We start from the raw sequence: 15,194 nt of genomic DNA on the forward strand, positions 1-15,194 counted from the left end.
CCTGTCCGGCTTCCCCGAGCTCCAACCGCTGCCGCCACCGCAGAGGCAATACATCGGCATGCAGCAACGAAATAGGGGAACACAGGTGGCCGAGATAACCGGCCGACACAGTGACACGAAGATCTAGATTGAGAGCTTCCATTTTGCCGAACAGGCAGTGCGGGCGTATGACATCATGTCCGTCCACCTGCACGGCATTGGCGACCACCTGAACTTCAAGTTTGGAGAGATGTAGCGACTGGACCCTGTCGACCCGCGGGTGGTCTTCGCGCGGGAGAGGGAGGACCGGGAGGCTAGGGTGCGCATCACGGGAGAGGCCGCTGACGGTATGTACGCGGCGGAGCGCCGCCGCCGCTACCCAAAGAAAGTAGAGGCGGTGCACCGCTTATACGAGCAGCTAGCGGCTGGAGGGACAAATGTCACCGTTTTGTCAAGCGACAACGAAGACGACTGCGGCAACAACGGCATCGACGACGGCGGCGGTAGTGGCCAAGGCCCTGACCCATATCAGTGGTCTAACCAAAGGTGATTGGAAGAAGCTCACCGAAGAGACGAATATTGATTAATTTAGTAAGCTTCAATAAGTTTAGTCCTTATCAGCAAGGCCAAGGAAAACAACCAAGTTGATGGACTTGTTCCTCATATGGTCGATGGGGGAGTTTCCATTTTACAGTATGCTGACGATACTATCCTTTTCATGGAACATGACATTGCAAAAGCTCAGAATATGAAACTAATACTATGTCTCTTCAAACAATTTTCGGGATTCAAAATCAACTTTCACAAGAGCGAATTGTTCGACTTTGGTAAGGCCAAAGAGGAGCAAGACACATATAGACAATTGTTTGGTTGTGAATTAGGTTCTTTGCCCTTCAGTTATTTGGGCATACCGATTCATCATCGCAAGCTTTCTAATAAAGAATGGAAGTGCATTGAAGATCGAATTGAAAAAAAGTTTAGCTGTTGGAAGGGCAAGCTAATGTCGTATGGAGGTCGGCTAGTGCTTATTAACTCAGTACTTACTAGTATGCCGATGTTCCTGTTATCTTTCTTTGCGGTACCAAAGGGGTGCAGAAGAGACTAGATTTCTTTCGATCTCAATTCTTCTGGCAGTCAGATGAGACTAAGAAGAAATATCACCCAACACAATAGGATATAATCCGCCGACCCAAGGACCAGGGTGGTCTCGGCATTGAAAACCTGGAAATTAAGAACAAATGTCTTATGAGTAAATGGCTCTATAGGTTATCAATAGAGTCTGATGGTATGTGGGCACAAATATTACGCAATAAATATCTACAATCAAAAACACTATCCCAAGTCACCGCTAGACTGACTGATTTGCCATTCTGGAAGGGACTTATGAGAACGAAAGATTTGTTCTTTCGTAGGGTCAAATTCTTGGTTGGCAATGGGATGACAACAAGATTTTGGGAGGATGCATGGTTAGCGAAGATGCCACTATCCATACAATACCCTCACCCTATATAATATTATGCAACGTAAGGAGGATTACATGGGCACAGTATTACAATTGGTACCCTTGAATATTCAGTTTAGGTGATCGTTAGTTGGGAAGCGTTGGAATTCCTGGATGCACTTGGTACGGAGATTGATAGATGTTCAATTATCCGACCAACCTGATTCGTTGCACTGGAAGTTGGCTAGAAACGGAGTGTTTACGGTAAAATATTTTTATATGGATCTAATTAATTCTGGCCCAATCCCGAGATCGATACATATTTGTCAGGTTAAGGTTTCCTTGTGTATTAAAAATTTTATGTGGTTTGTCCACAAGCAAGTGATCCTCACCAAAGATAATTTACTAAAGCGACGGCGGGTAGGCAGTACACGATGTTGTTTCTGTGATCATGATGAAACAATACAACACCTATTCATAGATTGCCCTCTTGCGAAATTACTTTGGCAAACGATCCATATAGCCTTTAACATTGTTCCTTTAGTTAGCATTGAATCGTTATTTGGGACGTTGTTAGCTGGAGTTGATCATACTACTGCGTCTCGTATTCGGATTGGAATATGTGCACTTATTTGGACTATATGGAATTGCAGGAACGACATGATTTTTAACAGACAACATATTTTAACATTCTTGCAGGTCATTTTCAGAGATACGACATGGATTCGTACGTGGTCCTTACACACTCCTACGGACTCCACGGGGCCATTGATTACTGGGTGCAACTAGTGGGAGATAATAGTCGGGCTATATTCAACCGGTTTGATGGCGGTCGCATAACAAAATAGGAGTCTAGGGAGCTTGTTCTTTTTTCTTCATACCGGTTGTGTTTTTGAGCTTTTTTTTCTTTGCTCTGCTTGTGACCTGTAATACTTTTATGACTCTGTGATACTTTGAGATTTTTTAATAAGTTGGTTGCATGCATCGTTCAGATGCAGAGGCCGGAGATGAGCCTCCTTTTGCAAAAAAAAGAGTTTTGGTTAATGTCAATGTAAAATATTATGAATGGCACCCCATTTTGTTTTAGTAGGTTTTATAAGTACTTTTTTGAATCGAATTTGTGTTTGTGTGCACCGAATTTGTTTTTACACGGCTAGGTTTATGGGATCAGATAGAAATGACCAAAAATTAGAGAAGTAAAAATTCTCACCTAAACGATACTTGATCGTTCACTCCTCTAAATTTTAGGATATCAGCTAGAGTTGCTCTTAGTTACACATACTATCATTATGTTTTGAAGGCGTCTTCACACCTCAACGGGGATACAATTAAGACACATGACTTGGACATCAGCCTTCTGGATTCGTCAAACAAAAGACGTCGGTTGGCGCCATCAAATGAGTCATCTAGCTCAATGGCAGAGCTCTCGTTCTCTCCATTGAACAGCTTATTGAAATACTTGTTGGAAATATGAGCAATTTACCAAATAATTTTATTAACATAAATACTAGATAAAGCATGACTAGTATAGAAGTGATAAAAAAGTCATGCGATTTGACAAAGTGAAGGTAAATAACATCTGCATATATGAGCTAGAAACAATCATCTCTCGAGCAGACAGTAGATCAAGATGCATATATGAGGTAGATCCTAACATGTGTAGGGTAAACAGTAGAAGAAGGAACTGTGGCAGGAAAACAAGAACACGTACTGGACAGCAGCTGGAGCAGAGGCACTGGACTTGGGGTCGGTGTCCTCCATGTCGTCGAGGAGGTTGTCGAGGTCGGGGAAGTAGTCGTCGGAGTCCGGGGCGTCCGTGACGAAGAAGTCAGTAGTCGCGCGAAGCGCTCCCCAAAAACCTTATCACCCTTCTCCCGTACATGACTCAAAAGGTGCGGTTTCGGAGGCCTACTGTCCCGACTCGCGGTGCATGCTGCAAGCCGGGATGAGGAAGACAGCAGCAGTGCAGAGATTGGAACTGGTGGCGAGAGGAAGGAGAAGTTCTGGTGCGTCTCTCTGGGAGGAGCGACCTCCCTTTATAGGCGCAAGAGAAGGAGGCGAGAGGCCGCGCCGGGAGCTGAAGAGAACACAGTAGACGAAACGAACGGACTTCAGCCGAAGAGGCACCCCGTTCGGATTCAGTGTCCACTGCGAAAAATGCTACCGCGTGACCTTTCGTATACCCGTCATGCGTGGCAAAAATTTAACATCGGCTTGGCTCATTCCCGCAACCCGCGGCGCGTCGTGACGAGGCGAGGCAAGGCATGGCGAGGCGGCCGGCGGAGGAGGAGCGCGTGTGGATGTCCCTCTTGTTCTCATGCTCATACAAGTGGGGAAAGAGCCTCCCTTATAAAGAGGTCCAACTCCCTCTAGACTAGCAATGTGGGACTAAACTTTAGTTCCACCTCTTGCCTTGCACGAATGGGCTGCGTGGGCCTCTAGGATTTATTAGGAATTTCTGAAACTGCTATTTGGGCTAGGCCCAAATAGACAAAAATTCCAGCAATCCCCCACCAGATCCCAGAGGCACACAAAATTTGCCTTTGGTTCCAAAACACTGTTTTATATACCGGTACTACAGTGGAGATTGTTAAGTTGAACTTCCACCTAGAACTCTATGCTACACTAGTAAGCAACTTGGACAGTGGACTGGGCCTTGAACTGCAAGTTTTCTGGGAATCTAGCTTCACATAAAGCCTTGACCGATACGTGGCTACCGTGGGTCTTCCCCGTGGGTGGAGCTTATGCGTCATACTCCGAGACCTTTCATGAGTTTACTAGAGAGAACCCTACTCTCATAGATTGCGACGTTTAACAATCAGACTCATATAGGTGCGTTCTTCAAAAGATGTTCTGCAGGACAACATCTCTGCTTCAATGAGCCTCTTAGAACACATTAAGATATACATCAACCTGCCATGTGGATTTAGGAGAGTATTGCATCTTCATGGAGTGGTATTTTTAACAGTAAGGATACTCTCCTCCCAGTTGACCAACAACTTGTCTTCCACATCTAATTCACGGGATCTCCGATCACAAAGAATAGGTTACCACTGTGAACAACTCATATTGTGGGTCTCATACCCATCTCCCTCGATGCATTATCTATCACATTACGTGATAGACCCTTAGTAAAAGGATCTGCCAGATTTTTAGACGTTTGGATATAATCCAATGCAATAACTCCGGAGTTTTTTATTTTTCTGACAGACTTTAACCTTCTCTGAACGTGTCTTGATGACTTCATGTTATCCTTTGAACTGCTCACTTTAGTGATCATAGTTTGATTATTGCAGTTAATAAGGATACTCGGTACAGGTTTCTCAATAACGGGCAAGTCATTCAAGAGCCGGCGAAGCCAATCTGCTTCGACCGTAGCTGTATCTAGTGTTGTGAGTTCTGCTTCCATTGTTGACCTTGTTAAGATGGTCTGCTTGCAAGACTTCCAAGAAACAGCGCCACCTCCATGAGTGAATACATATCCGCTCGTGGCCTTTATCTCATCAGCATCTGAGATCCAGTTTGAGTCACTATACCCTTCAAGCACCTTTGGGTGCCCAGTGTAGTGAATTCCATAATTCGCAGTGCCTTTCAAATAATGCAAAACTCTCTCTAGAGCTTTCCAATGCACATCTCCTGGTTTTGAAACAAACCGACTCAGTTTGCTAACAGCAAAAGAGATGTCAGGTCTTGTAGCACTGGCTAAGTACATAAGCGAGCCAATAATCTGAGAATACTTCAATTGATCTCTAGCAATTCTTCGATTCTTTCGAAGCAGCACGCTAGCATCATATGGTGTTGGAGAGGGCTTGTAGTCACTATAGCCAAAGTGACTCAAGATCTTTTCCACATAGTGAGAATGAAGCAATGTAATCCCACCATCATTATCTCTCAACAACTTGATGTTCAGGATGACATCAGCCACTCCTAAATCCTTCATCTCAAAATAGTGAGATAGGAAATCCTTGACCTCCTTAATAACATTCAGATTTGTTTCGAAAATTAGTATGTCATCAACATACAAGCAAAGCATCACTCCCTCGCCCCCACCATGGCGATAGTACACACATTTGTCAGCTTCGTTCACAACAAAGCCTGCAGGTGTTAAAGTTCTTTCGAACTTCTCATGCCACTGTTTGGGTGCTTGCTTGAGTCCATACAAAGACTTCAGCAACTTGCACAATTTCCCTTCCTGACCATCTATTACAAACCCATCTGGTTGTTCCATATAAATTTCCTCATCCAACTCTCCATTTAGGAAAGCAGTCTTAACATCCATTTGATGAACGAGAAGACCATGTGAGGCAGCTAGTGAAAATAGAACTCGAATAGTGGTCAGTTGAGCCACAGGTGAGTAAGTATCAAAGAAGTCTTCACCTTCCTTTTGGGTATAACCCTTAGCCACGAGCTGAGCCTTGTACTTTTCGATAGTACCATCAGGCCTAAGCTTCTTCTTGAATACCCATTTGCATCCTATAGGTTTGCATCCATAAGCACGATCAGTTATCTCCCAAGTTTCATTCGCCAAGATGGAATCCATCTCGCTACGAACTGCTTCCTTCCAGTAGTCAGCATCTTCCGATGCATAGGCCTCCGAAATAGAATTGGGAGTATCATCTATGAGATACACAAGAAAATCATCACCAAAGGACTTTGCTGTCCTCTGTCTCTTGCTCCTAGTAGGAACTTCATTGTTCTCCTCCACAGGACTTTCAAAGTGTTCCATCGAAATGGCAGGTTCGGTAATTGTAACTAGTTCCTGATTCGATGAACCAGCCATCTCCTGATTAGATGAGGTAGCCCTTCATGGGAAAGATATCTTCAAAGAAAGTCGTGTCATTCGACTCCATGATCGTACCGACATGCATGTCAGGTACCTCAGATTTTACAACCAAGAATCTATAGCCAATGCTATGAAAAGCATATCCCAGGAAAACACAATCCACAGTCTTTGGTCCAAGCTTCCGCTTCTTTGGAATTGGAACATTGACTTTCGCCAAACAACCCCATGTTCGCAGATAAGAGAGTTTTAACCTTTTCTTCTCCCATTCCTCGAATGGAGTTATCTCTTTGTTCTTTGTGGGGACTCGATTTAGGACATGACATGCTGTCAATATCGCCTCCCCCCATCATGCCTTGGAGAGCCGATGTGTCTAACATGTCGTTAACCAAATCAGTTAGAGTACGGTTCTTTCTTTCGGCCACCCCATTTGACTGAGGTGAGTAGGGAGGCGTCCTCTCATGGATTATACCATGTTCCACACAAAAAGCATCAAATTCATTGGAAAAATACTCTCCACCACGGTCGGACCTAAGCCTCTTGATTTTTCGATCAAGTTGGTTTCACACTTCAGCTTTATAGATCTTGAAAAAGTTCAAAGTCTCATCCTTAGATTTCAGAAGATACACACGGCAATATCTAGTGGAGTCGTCAATTAACATCATGAAATATTTCTTTCCACCTTTTGTCAAAACACCATTCATTTCACATAGATCTGAATGTATAAGTTCTAGTGGTGCAAGATTTCTCGTCTCTGCAGTCACGCGAGACTTATGAGGTTGCTTAGCTTGCACACACACTTGACACTTAGATCCCTTGATAGTGGTGAAACTAGGGATTAAGTTCAACTTCGCTCGTCACAACATGCAACCAAAGTTAACATGACAAAGACGTGAATGCCACACATTTGATTCACTATTGTTGCAAACATGATTAACAACTTTATTGCAAACGTCTGATAAGGATAAACGAAATAGGCCTCCTGACTCATAGCCTTTACCAACAAAGGTTCCATACTTGGATATTACAAATTTATTCGACTCAAAGACAAGCTTATAGCCATCTCTACACAGAAGAGATCCGCTAACAAGATTTTTATTGACGGAGGGGACATAATGCACGTTCTTCAGCCACACGATCTTCCCCGAAGTAAACTTCAGATCGACCATGCCAACACCACGAACAGAAGCACTTGAACCGTTGCCCATTAGCACGGTTGAAGTCCATGCGGTCTGATAAGACGAAAACATGGAAATATCACCGCATACATGTACATTAGCACTCGTGTCAATCAACCGATCAGGAGAATGACATACTGAAAGAATAGTGGGAAATATACCATACCCAGCATCCTTCATGTCAGTGTCTCCAATGACAACATCAGCGGTCTTGCCGCCTTTCCCAGGATGACGCTTGTCATAGCGATTAGGACAACTAGGTGCCCAATGATCAGAATCTCCACACACATGACAAGCACCTTTCTTCTTGTCACTCTTCTTCTTGAAGTTCGTGTGTTGTACTGCCTTGTTCTTCCCATCAAACTTTGCTTTACCATCAAGCTTGCCCTTGTTCTTGAACTTGTGGGACTGGAAGTTTTTCTTCTGTACTAGATCGGCACTAGATCCTCCCTCAATACCTCGAGCACGTGTGTCCTTTGCTCTCCCCTTTTCTTCCACATCAAGAGTACCAATGAGATCCAGAACAGAAAACTCCTATCTCTTATGCTTCAGTAAGGCAGTAGAGTTCCTCCACGAAGGAGGAAGCTTAGTGATGATACCCCCGACAACAAACTTGTCCGGTAGCATGCAGTTGAAGTGCTCAAGTTCTCTAGCAAATGACTGTATCTCATGAGCTTGCTCAACCACGGAGCGCTCTTCAGTCATCCTGTAATCATAGAATTGCTCCATGATGTACAGCTCAGTGCCGGCATCCGAGACCCCAAACTTGGCCTCGAGTGCGTCCCACATATCTTTTCCATTATCAATTGACGCATACGCATCAACTATATTCTCACCAAGAACACTCAAGAGAGCAGCCTTAAACAAGGTATCCATTTTCTGAAAAGCTTGTGCCTGTTGGGCATCTTGCTCTCCTTCAGGTTTGCCAAGAGTGGCGTCATAGCAGCTCATGGTCTGAAACCATAAGACTGCTCTCACACGCCACCTCTTACAATGGATACCCTCAAACATAGGAGGTCTCATGGAAGCAGCAAAACCACTCGGGGTAAATTGCCTATAATAAGGTTTTTGGTTTGTTGGAAATATGAGCAATTTACCGAATAATTTTATTAACAGAAATACTAGATAAAGCATGACTAGTATAGCAGTGATAAAACAAGTCATGCGATTTGACAAAGTGAAGGTAAATAACATCTGCATAGATGAGCTAGAAACGATCATCTCTCGAGCAGACAGTAGATCAAGATGCATATATGAGGTAGATCCTAACATGTGTAGGGTAAACAGTAGAAGAAGGAACTGTGGCAGGACCTCTAACAGGAAAAACAAGAACACATACTGGACAGCAGCCGGAGCAGAGGCACTGGACTTGGGGTCGGTGTCCTCCATGTCGTCGAGGAGGTTGTCAACGTCGGGGAAGTAGTCGTCGGAGTCCGGGGCGTCCGTGACGAAGAAGTCAGTAGTCGCGCGAAGCGCTCCCCAAAAACCTTATCACCCTTCTCCCGTACATGACTCAAAAGGTGCGATTTCGGAGGCCTACTGTCCCGACTCGCGGTGCACGCCGCAAGCCGGGATGAGGAAGACAGCAGCAGCGCAGAGATTGGAACTGGTGGCGAGAGGAAGGAGAAGTCCTGGTGCGTCTCTGTATACCCGTCGTGCGTGGCAAAAATTTAACATCGGCTCGGCTCATTCCCACAACCCGCAGCGAAGGAGGAGCGCGCGTGGATGTCCCTTTTATTTTCATGCTCATGCAAGTGGGGAAAGAGCCTCCCTTATAAAGAGGTCCAATTCTCTCTAAACTAGCAATGTGGGACTAAACTTTAGTAACATCTCTTGCCTTGCACGAATGGGCTACGTGGGCCTCTAGAATTTATTAGGAATTTTTGAAACTGCTATTTGGGCTAGATCCAAATAGACAAAAATTCCAGCAATACTCTTGTCATCTATTCTTGATCTCCTCTTCCTCACGTAGAAACACAAAAAGTTAAAAATGTTAAAGATTTTTTTAGTAAAAAAATAAGTACATTTAAACATTTGCGACTTGAGAGGGAATCAACTGCACATGTATCATTTATCATCCCATTTGCATGTCTCGGTGAAATGTGACCAAGGACCAGTTCTTATAGCGTTAATAAAATGTATAAATATATTTTCGCTGGCTTTCCTTGGTTCTAGGAGGCGAGGCTACACACAAAGGAGAAAGCGAAGCAGGACAAGACTATTTAACTGACGGCGCCACGCTACTAGAGTGGTGCCAACTGAGCTTCCTCTGCCTCAGCCAAAAGCAAGCACGGCCTCCTCTCCCCCACACACCACGCCTACGCCCCGAGTGCCCGACAGCCACATCAATCACGCAGCCATAGTACTAGCAGCTGCTACTATCGCTAGAGAGCTCGGCGAGTGCGACGGCAAGGGGGATCGAGTGAGGAGGATGGCGGGCGGCGGGCTGGGGAAGGTGAAGGCGGGGAGCCGGCCGCCGTGGGTGGGGCTGGCGGCGGCGGTGTGGGTGCAGGTGGCGGCTGGCAGCGCCTACGTCTTCCCGCTCTACTCCCACGCCGTCAAGGAGGCGCTCGGGTACAACCAGAAGGCGCTCACCATGCTGGGCGTCGCCAACGACGTCGGCGAGAACGTGGGGCTCGTCCCCGGGGTGCTCGCCAACCGCCTCCCGCCCTGGCTCATCCTCCTCATCGGCTCCGCCTGCGCCTTCTTCGGCTTCGGCACCGTCTGGCTCGCCGTCACCAAGACCGTCGCCATGCCCTACTGGATGGTACGCTCCACTCCCCCCTTTTCCGGCTCGCCTCTCTCCATCCGCACATCCGCCGTTATCCCGCCTGCACGCCCCGTTTGCTTCCATTGATTTTCATGGTGAACGGCGAGATGAGCTAATTAATTACTAATCCGACCTTGAATTGAAGCGCGCAATTATTCAAATCCACTCCTAGTAGGAGTATTCCATTCTCTGTATGATTGCCATTATTCTTTTCCAATGGTTATGATTGCCATTTTGGTGGTAGTTCGTCTGGCATCAAACGCGTGTCAGTGCGTTGATTGTCTGGTGGAACTCAACAAGATGGCTCTTAGTGTGCCTTATGATATCTCCTTTCAAGTAAGTAAATCATTTCTGCAAGATGGCTCTTGTTCGCATTGTATGATTGACGTTAACGCCGGCACTAGACATTTTCCTTTCAGTCTGGCGTGAAGCTAAATGTGGTAGCAGACATACTACTTGTTTTTTAATGGGGATAGTATTATGTTCACAGGATCCGCTGAACTTGTCGTGATTTGGTTGGTCCATTGAGTCCATTCTCTAGGCAAAATGGGCACATTGTTTATCTTGCCAATCATTTCTGCAAGTAGGCCAGAGTTGGTTTCGGCGTTGGACCGCGCAATAAATCTGGGTTTTCAATTCTGTTCAACCCGACAGCTCACACTGGTGTACAGTATTATGACCCCAATAGCCTCCACGGATGGAAGCAGATCTTCCTACCTGGTTTTGGTGATATTGGATATGCGAGGGATCTTTTTCAATGCCAGTTTGTAGAGAAATTTGGTGAAAATGACTTCTTTTCTCATGAAAAGGTCAAGTTGACTTTACTTTAGTTAATAATATAGTTTTATAAGATCATCTGCAAATAACTTCAGTACTGCAGTCACCCGCAAAAAAGAAAAAAAGAACTTCAGTACTGCAGTACTGTAGGTTTAGTGGTTTACCAGAATAGGTGCTGTCACCAAAATTTCCGTCCAAACACCAGCTGCTTTTTTTTGCGGGAAAGGAAGTGAACAAAATGAACCTTCTATGAACAAAAGTGAGACCTTATTTCTGCATGTTCAATAACCCAGTCAACAAAATTTCCGTCCAAACACCAGCTGCTTTGACATCATTATTTCTGCACGTTCAATATCCCAGTCAACAAAATGAACCTTCTATGAACAAAAGTGAAACCTTATTTGTTTGACCGTCAATTTGGCTTCCGGATGTGATCAATGATTTACTTGCATTCATGTTTTTTTCGTAAGTCTTGTTAAGTTTCTCCCGCGAAAATGTAGTTAGCTCCCAAAAGAAGCACCGATAATGGTTCTTATATCTAGTTTTATATTTGGGATTTGGCGTGTTTGGTTTGAGCCCAAGCTAACGCTACCAAAATTCGGCTAAGGTTTTGTTTGCCCGTGTTTTCGCCAATGTTGGCAAGAAAAACGAACTGGAGTTGGCTAGAGGATATGAGCATGCCAAAATATTGGCAACCATCCAGGCAAGAGCCAAAATTTTGGATATGGCCAAAAAATTGGTATGGTTGCAAATTTCGGTTTGAGTTGATCCGGAATTTCAGCCTGTTCCAAACTTCTAGTATTTGGATTCTGTGCCAAAAAAATCGTTCATGATGAGCATGAATGCTCAATGCGTGACCAGTTGAACAACGTTTTTCCATTTGGCGAAAATTCTTAAAGCATCAATTTACTGTTGATATAGATTCTCTTCTGAGTAATGTGGTAGCTTGATGAATAATGCGCATACGATTGTTTATAGCTCTTGTATCCAAAATTTCAGCAGTCTTATATACCATGAACCTTTTCCCTTTGCTATTGCAGTTGTGTATAGCTCTATGTGTCGGCACAAACAGCAGTGCATGGTTGGGAACTGCTGCGCTTGTGACCAACATGAGGAACTTCCCTCTGAGTCGAGGAACCGTTGCTGGCCTCATCAAAGGTTATGTTGCTGTTAGTGCTGCTGTCTACACGGAAACATTCAATGGGATGCTTAATAATTCGCCCACAAACCTTTTGCTGTTGCTTGCTTTGGGGATCCCGGTAGCATGTGTTGTGGTGATGTATTTTGTTAGGCCCTGCACCCCATCGCTGGATGAGGATAATGCAACAGAACACAGCCACTTCGTGTTCACACAGGTCTCTAGTGTGGTTCTCGGCGTATATCTTATGGTGGCCACAATACTCGGCGACACTTTGAAACTGAGCGCGACTATCACCTACCTTTTGTTTGGTATAATGATACTCCTGCTCCTTTCTCCACTTGCCATACCAATCAAAATGACACTTTATCCAAGCAAACCAAAGGAGGAGAAGGCCAGCACCCTGCTTGTTCCATCTTATTCAACGGATAGTTTGTCCGGTGCGGATCAAGAGAATGGAGAACCGCTTCTGCGTGGCACTTCGGCGACGTTTGTTCCAGGCAGCAATGATTCTGATGAGACTGATCTGGATGTTCTGCTGGCTGAGGGTGAGGGAGCAGTGAATTTGAAGAAGAGGAAAGGGCCAAGAAGAGGGGACGATTTCACATTTGCTGAAGCCTTAGTTAAGGCAGATTTCTGGCTACTGTTCATTGTATACTTTTGTGGTGTTGGCACTGGTGTCACTGCTCTCAACAACCTAGCTCAGATTGGGACGTCTGTTGGTGCTAATGACACAACTGTTTTGTTGTGCCTCTTTGGCTTCTGCAACTTTGTTGGCCGTATCCTCGGTGGATCAATCTCTGAATATTTCGTAAGGTTAGTTCTCTTTTAACCAGTTTGCAGCAACTTTTTTTCTAAGGATGCTTCACAAGGATTATGCTTGATGAGTTGGGGTATCTGTCCAATGAACACACGTTTGCACAATTATTTGAAAGATCGTGGAAAAATCAGTAATGACCGTGCACTTCTGCGGACTATCGATAGCCATTCTTACATACTAGTTGTTGATCTCAATAGCTTTTATATCTTGCATCTGTTTGAACACATTTTTCCACAATTATTTCAAAGATTTTCTATTGAAAGAAACATCATGAAATAATTTGAGTTGTTACTTCTGAAAATAGTTGAATAACACTTGGCTTGATACATTGCAGAACAAGAATGCTTCCTCGTCCTTTCTGGATGATGTGCACACAAATAATCATGGTGGTAACCTTCCTCCTCTTCGCGACCGGCCTCCATAGCCTGATATACGTGTCAACGACGCTGCTGGGGATATGCTACGGGGTCCAGTTCGCGGTCATGATACCGACCGTGTCGGAGCTTTTCGGGCTCAAGGACTTTGGTCTGATGTACAACTTCATGCTCATGGTGAACCCGATCGGCGCGTTCTTTTTCTCGGCCCTCCTCGCCGGTTACGTCTACGACAAGGAGGCGGAGAGGCAGAACCCGGGTGTGCTGGACCCTTCAAACTGCTTTGGACCTGACTGTTTCAGGCTCACATTCTACGTCTGTGCCATGGTGTGCTGCTGCGGGACCCTGATCTGCCTAGTTTTCATCGCGAGGATCAAGCCGGTTTATCAGATGCTCTACGCCAGCGGGTCGTTCAGACACCCTCGACAGCAGCAGCAGCTGTACTGATGGAGTACAATGGCATCCATATGAAAACTTGCAAGTATGAGAAAAGAAAAGAACAGAGGAAAAATATCAGCTGGTTGTCTACAGTTCCACCTTCTTCTTATTGCATCACATTGCAGTTGCCGCGCTATATATTATCTCGGAGGGTTGTTTGCTTGATTCATCCCTTATTGGTATTGGAGCGTATGAGAGAGTTCCTTTCATTTCATAATTTGTTCCTGTTGTGTAAGGTATACAGCCGATCGTCGTCGACGATAGCGCTGGACGGAAACTTGGGGGTGTGTATATATGAGCAGATCTTGTACTGTTGCAAATCAGGAGACCAGGGAGGTTTTGAGCATGCTGTGGAATGAGCAGTATCTTGTGCATTCCCCTCCGTGGTACCACGAGTTTATGTATTCTATATCAATGTCAGCATCCTGTATTGTATATTCTGAACTCTGAGGGAGCAGCTTTGCAGTTGCCAGCAGTACAATTCTTTTGCATATTTCAACACTCGTGGTTGAGCCCATGGATATTTTTCCATTCTCCCCTGTGCTAGTGTGGCCACAGAAGTGAGAGATATGTTAAGAACGAATTGCAGTTTGCACCTGGTATCCTGTTGTTTGTTACAGTTTAAATGTCGTTGTCTCCAAGCTTCGATGCCCGGCCCGAACCCGGATGTTGCGCCGTCGGCGCAGCCGGCCGGAGTGGAGACGGGGAGGCGCTCGGTGCTCTCTTGTTTTTAGTACTACTTTTTGCAATCCAAAACAGAGCAACAGAGATCCAGAACGTAGTGCGTTGCAATCCAAAACTAAGACAAAGAGCGACTAGAACATGCTCTAGCACAGCTAAGATGGACAAGACCAAAGTTCCATCAAGGGGATCGTCTTGGCCTTCTTTGCAGGAGTTGCGCTCTGCGGCTTCTCATCAGTCTTGCCTCGGGGAGGAGAGAGTGGTTCCCCTCCCATCCATCATCAACCTTGAGAACCCGCGGTATGCCTTCAGAAAGATACTGGTTGGTATTTGCCGCGATGTCATGGTTCCTATGGGCGACACGTAATAAAATGTGATTGAGCGGATCTTCCCGTAGAAGGCGTCTGATTCCTTTTTCAAATTCCTGCCTTTTCTGCAGCACTGTCACCCGCTCTCTAGATAGCGAGATCGCGATCGCCTTGGCCTCATGATGGATGCACTTCTCGATGCGGCTTGTTGGCTATCGTCATCCTAGGACCGCCCGACGACTGTCGCTTGGTGGCTTTTTTATATTTATCTTCCCTTTTTTGGGCGTGATTGTGCTGTTGACGAGTCGTCGTTCTGATTTCGGACTATGTTGGTGGATATATGGACCGTTGTTTTATCTATAAAGCGAGGCGGCAGCCTATTTCGAGGAAGATGCGGCGAATCCTCGGGTGCAAAAAACAACCACCTCACATGGCACGATGGGATCCGCAGCTAGCCACCCTGTATTGTCAAAGGTGTCCTCGGCCCCAGCGACATGTGGGAGCAAAATA

General features: G+C 45.3%; 1 protein-coding gene across 1 annotated transcript; it reads left to right on the plus strand.

Moving 5' to 3' along the window:
* The first annotated feature begins 9,634 nt into the window (after positions 1-9,634).
* LOC123045949 (protein NUCLEAR FUSION DEFECTIVE 4) lies at positions 9,635-14,135 on the plus strand. The gene is made up of 3 exons (XM_044469201.1): positions 9,635-10,145; positions 11,966-12,879; positions 13,218-14,135. The coding sequence occupies exons 1-3, from the start codon at positions 9,810-9,812 to the stop codon at positions 13,702-13,704; spliced, it is 1,737 nt and encodes a 578-aa protein (XP_044325136.1). The 5' UTR covers positions 9,635-9,809; the 3' UTR covers positions 13,705-14,135.
* Positions 14,136-15,194: the final 1,059 nt, after the last annotated feature.

The sequence above is a fragment of the Triticum aestivum genome, chromosome 2B (genome assembly GCF_018294505.1).
Source record: "Triticum aestivum cultivar Chinese Spring chromosome 2B, IWGSC CS RefSeq v2.1, whole genome shotgun sequence".
NCBI classification, from domain to species: domain Eukaryota; kingdom Viridiplantae; phylum Streptophyta; class Magnoliopsida; order Poales; family Poaceae; genus Triticum; species Triticum aestivum.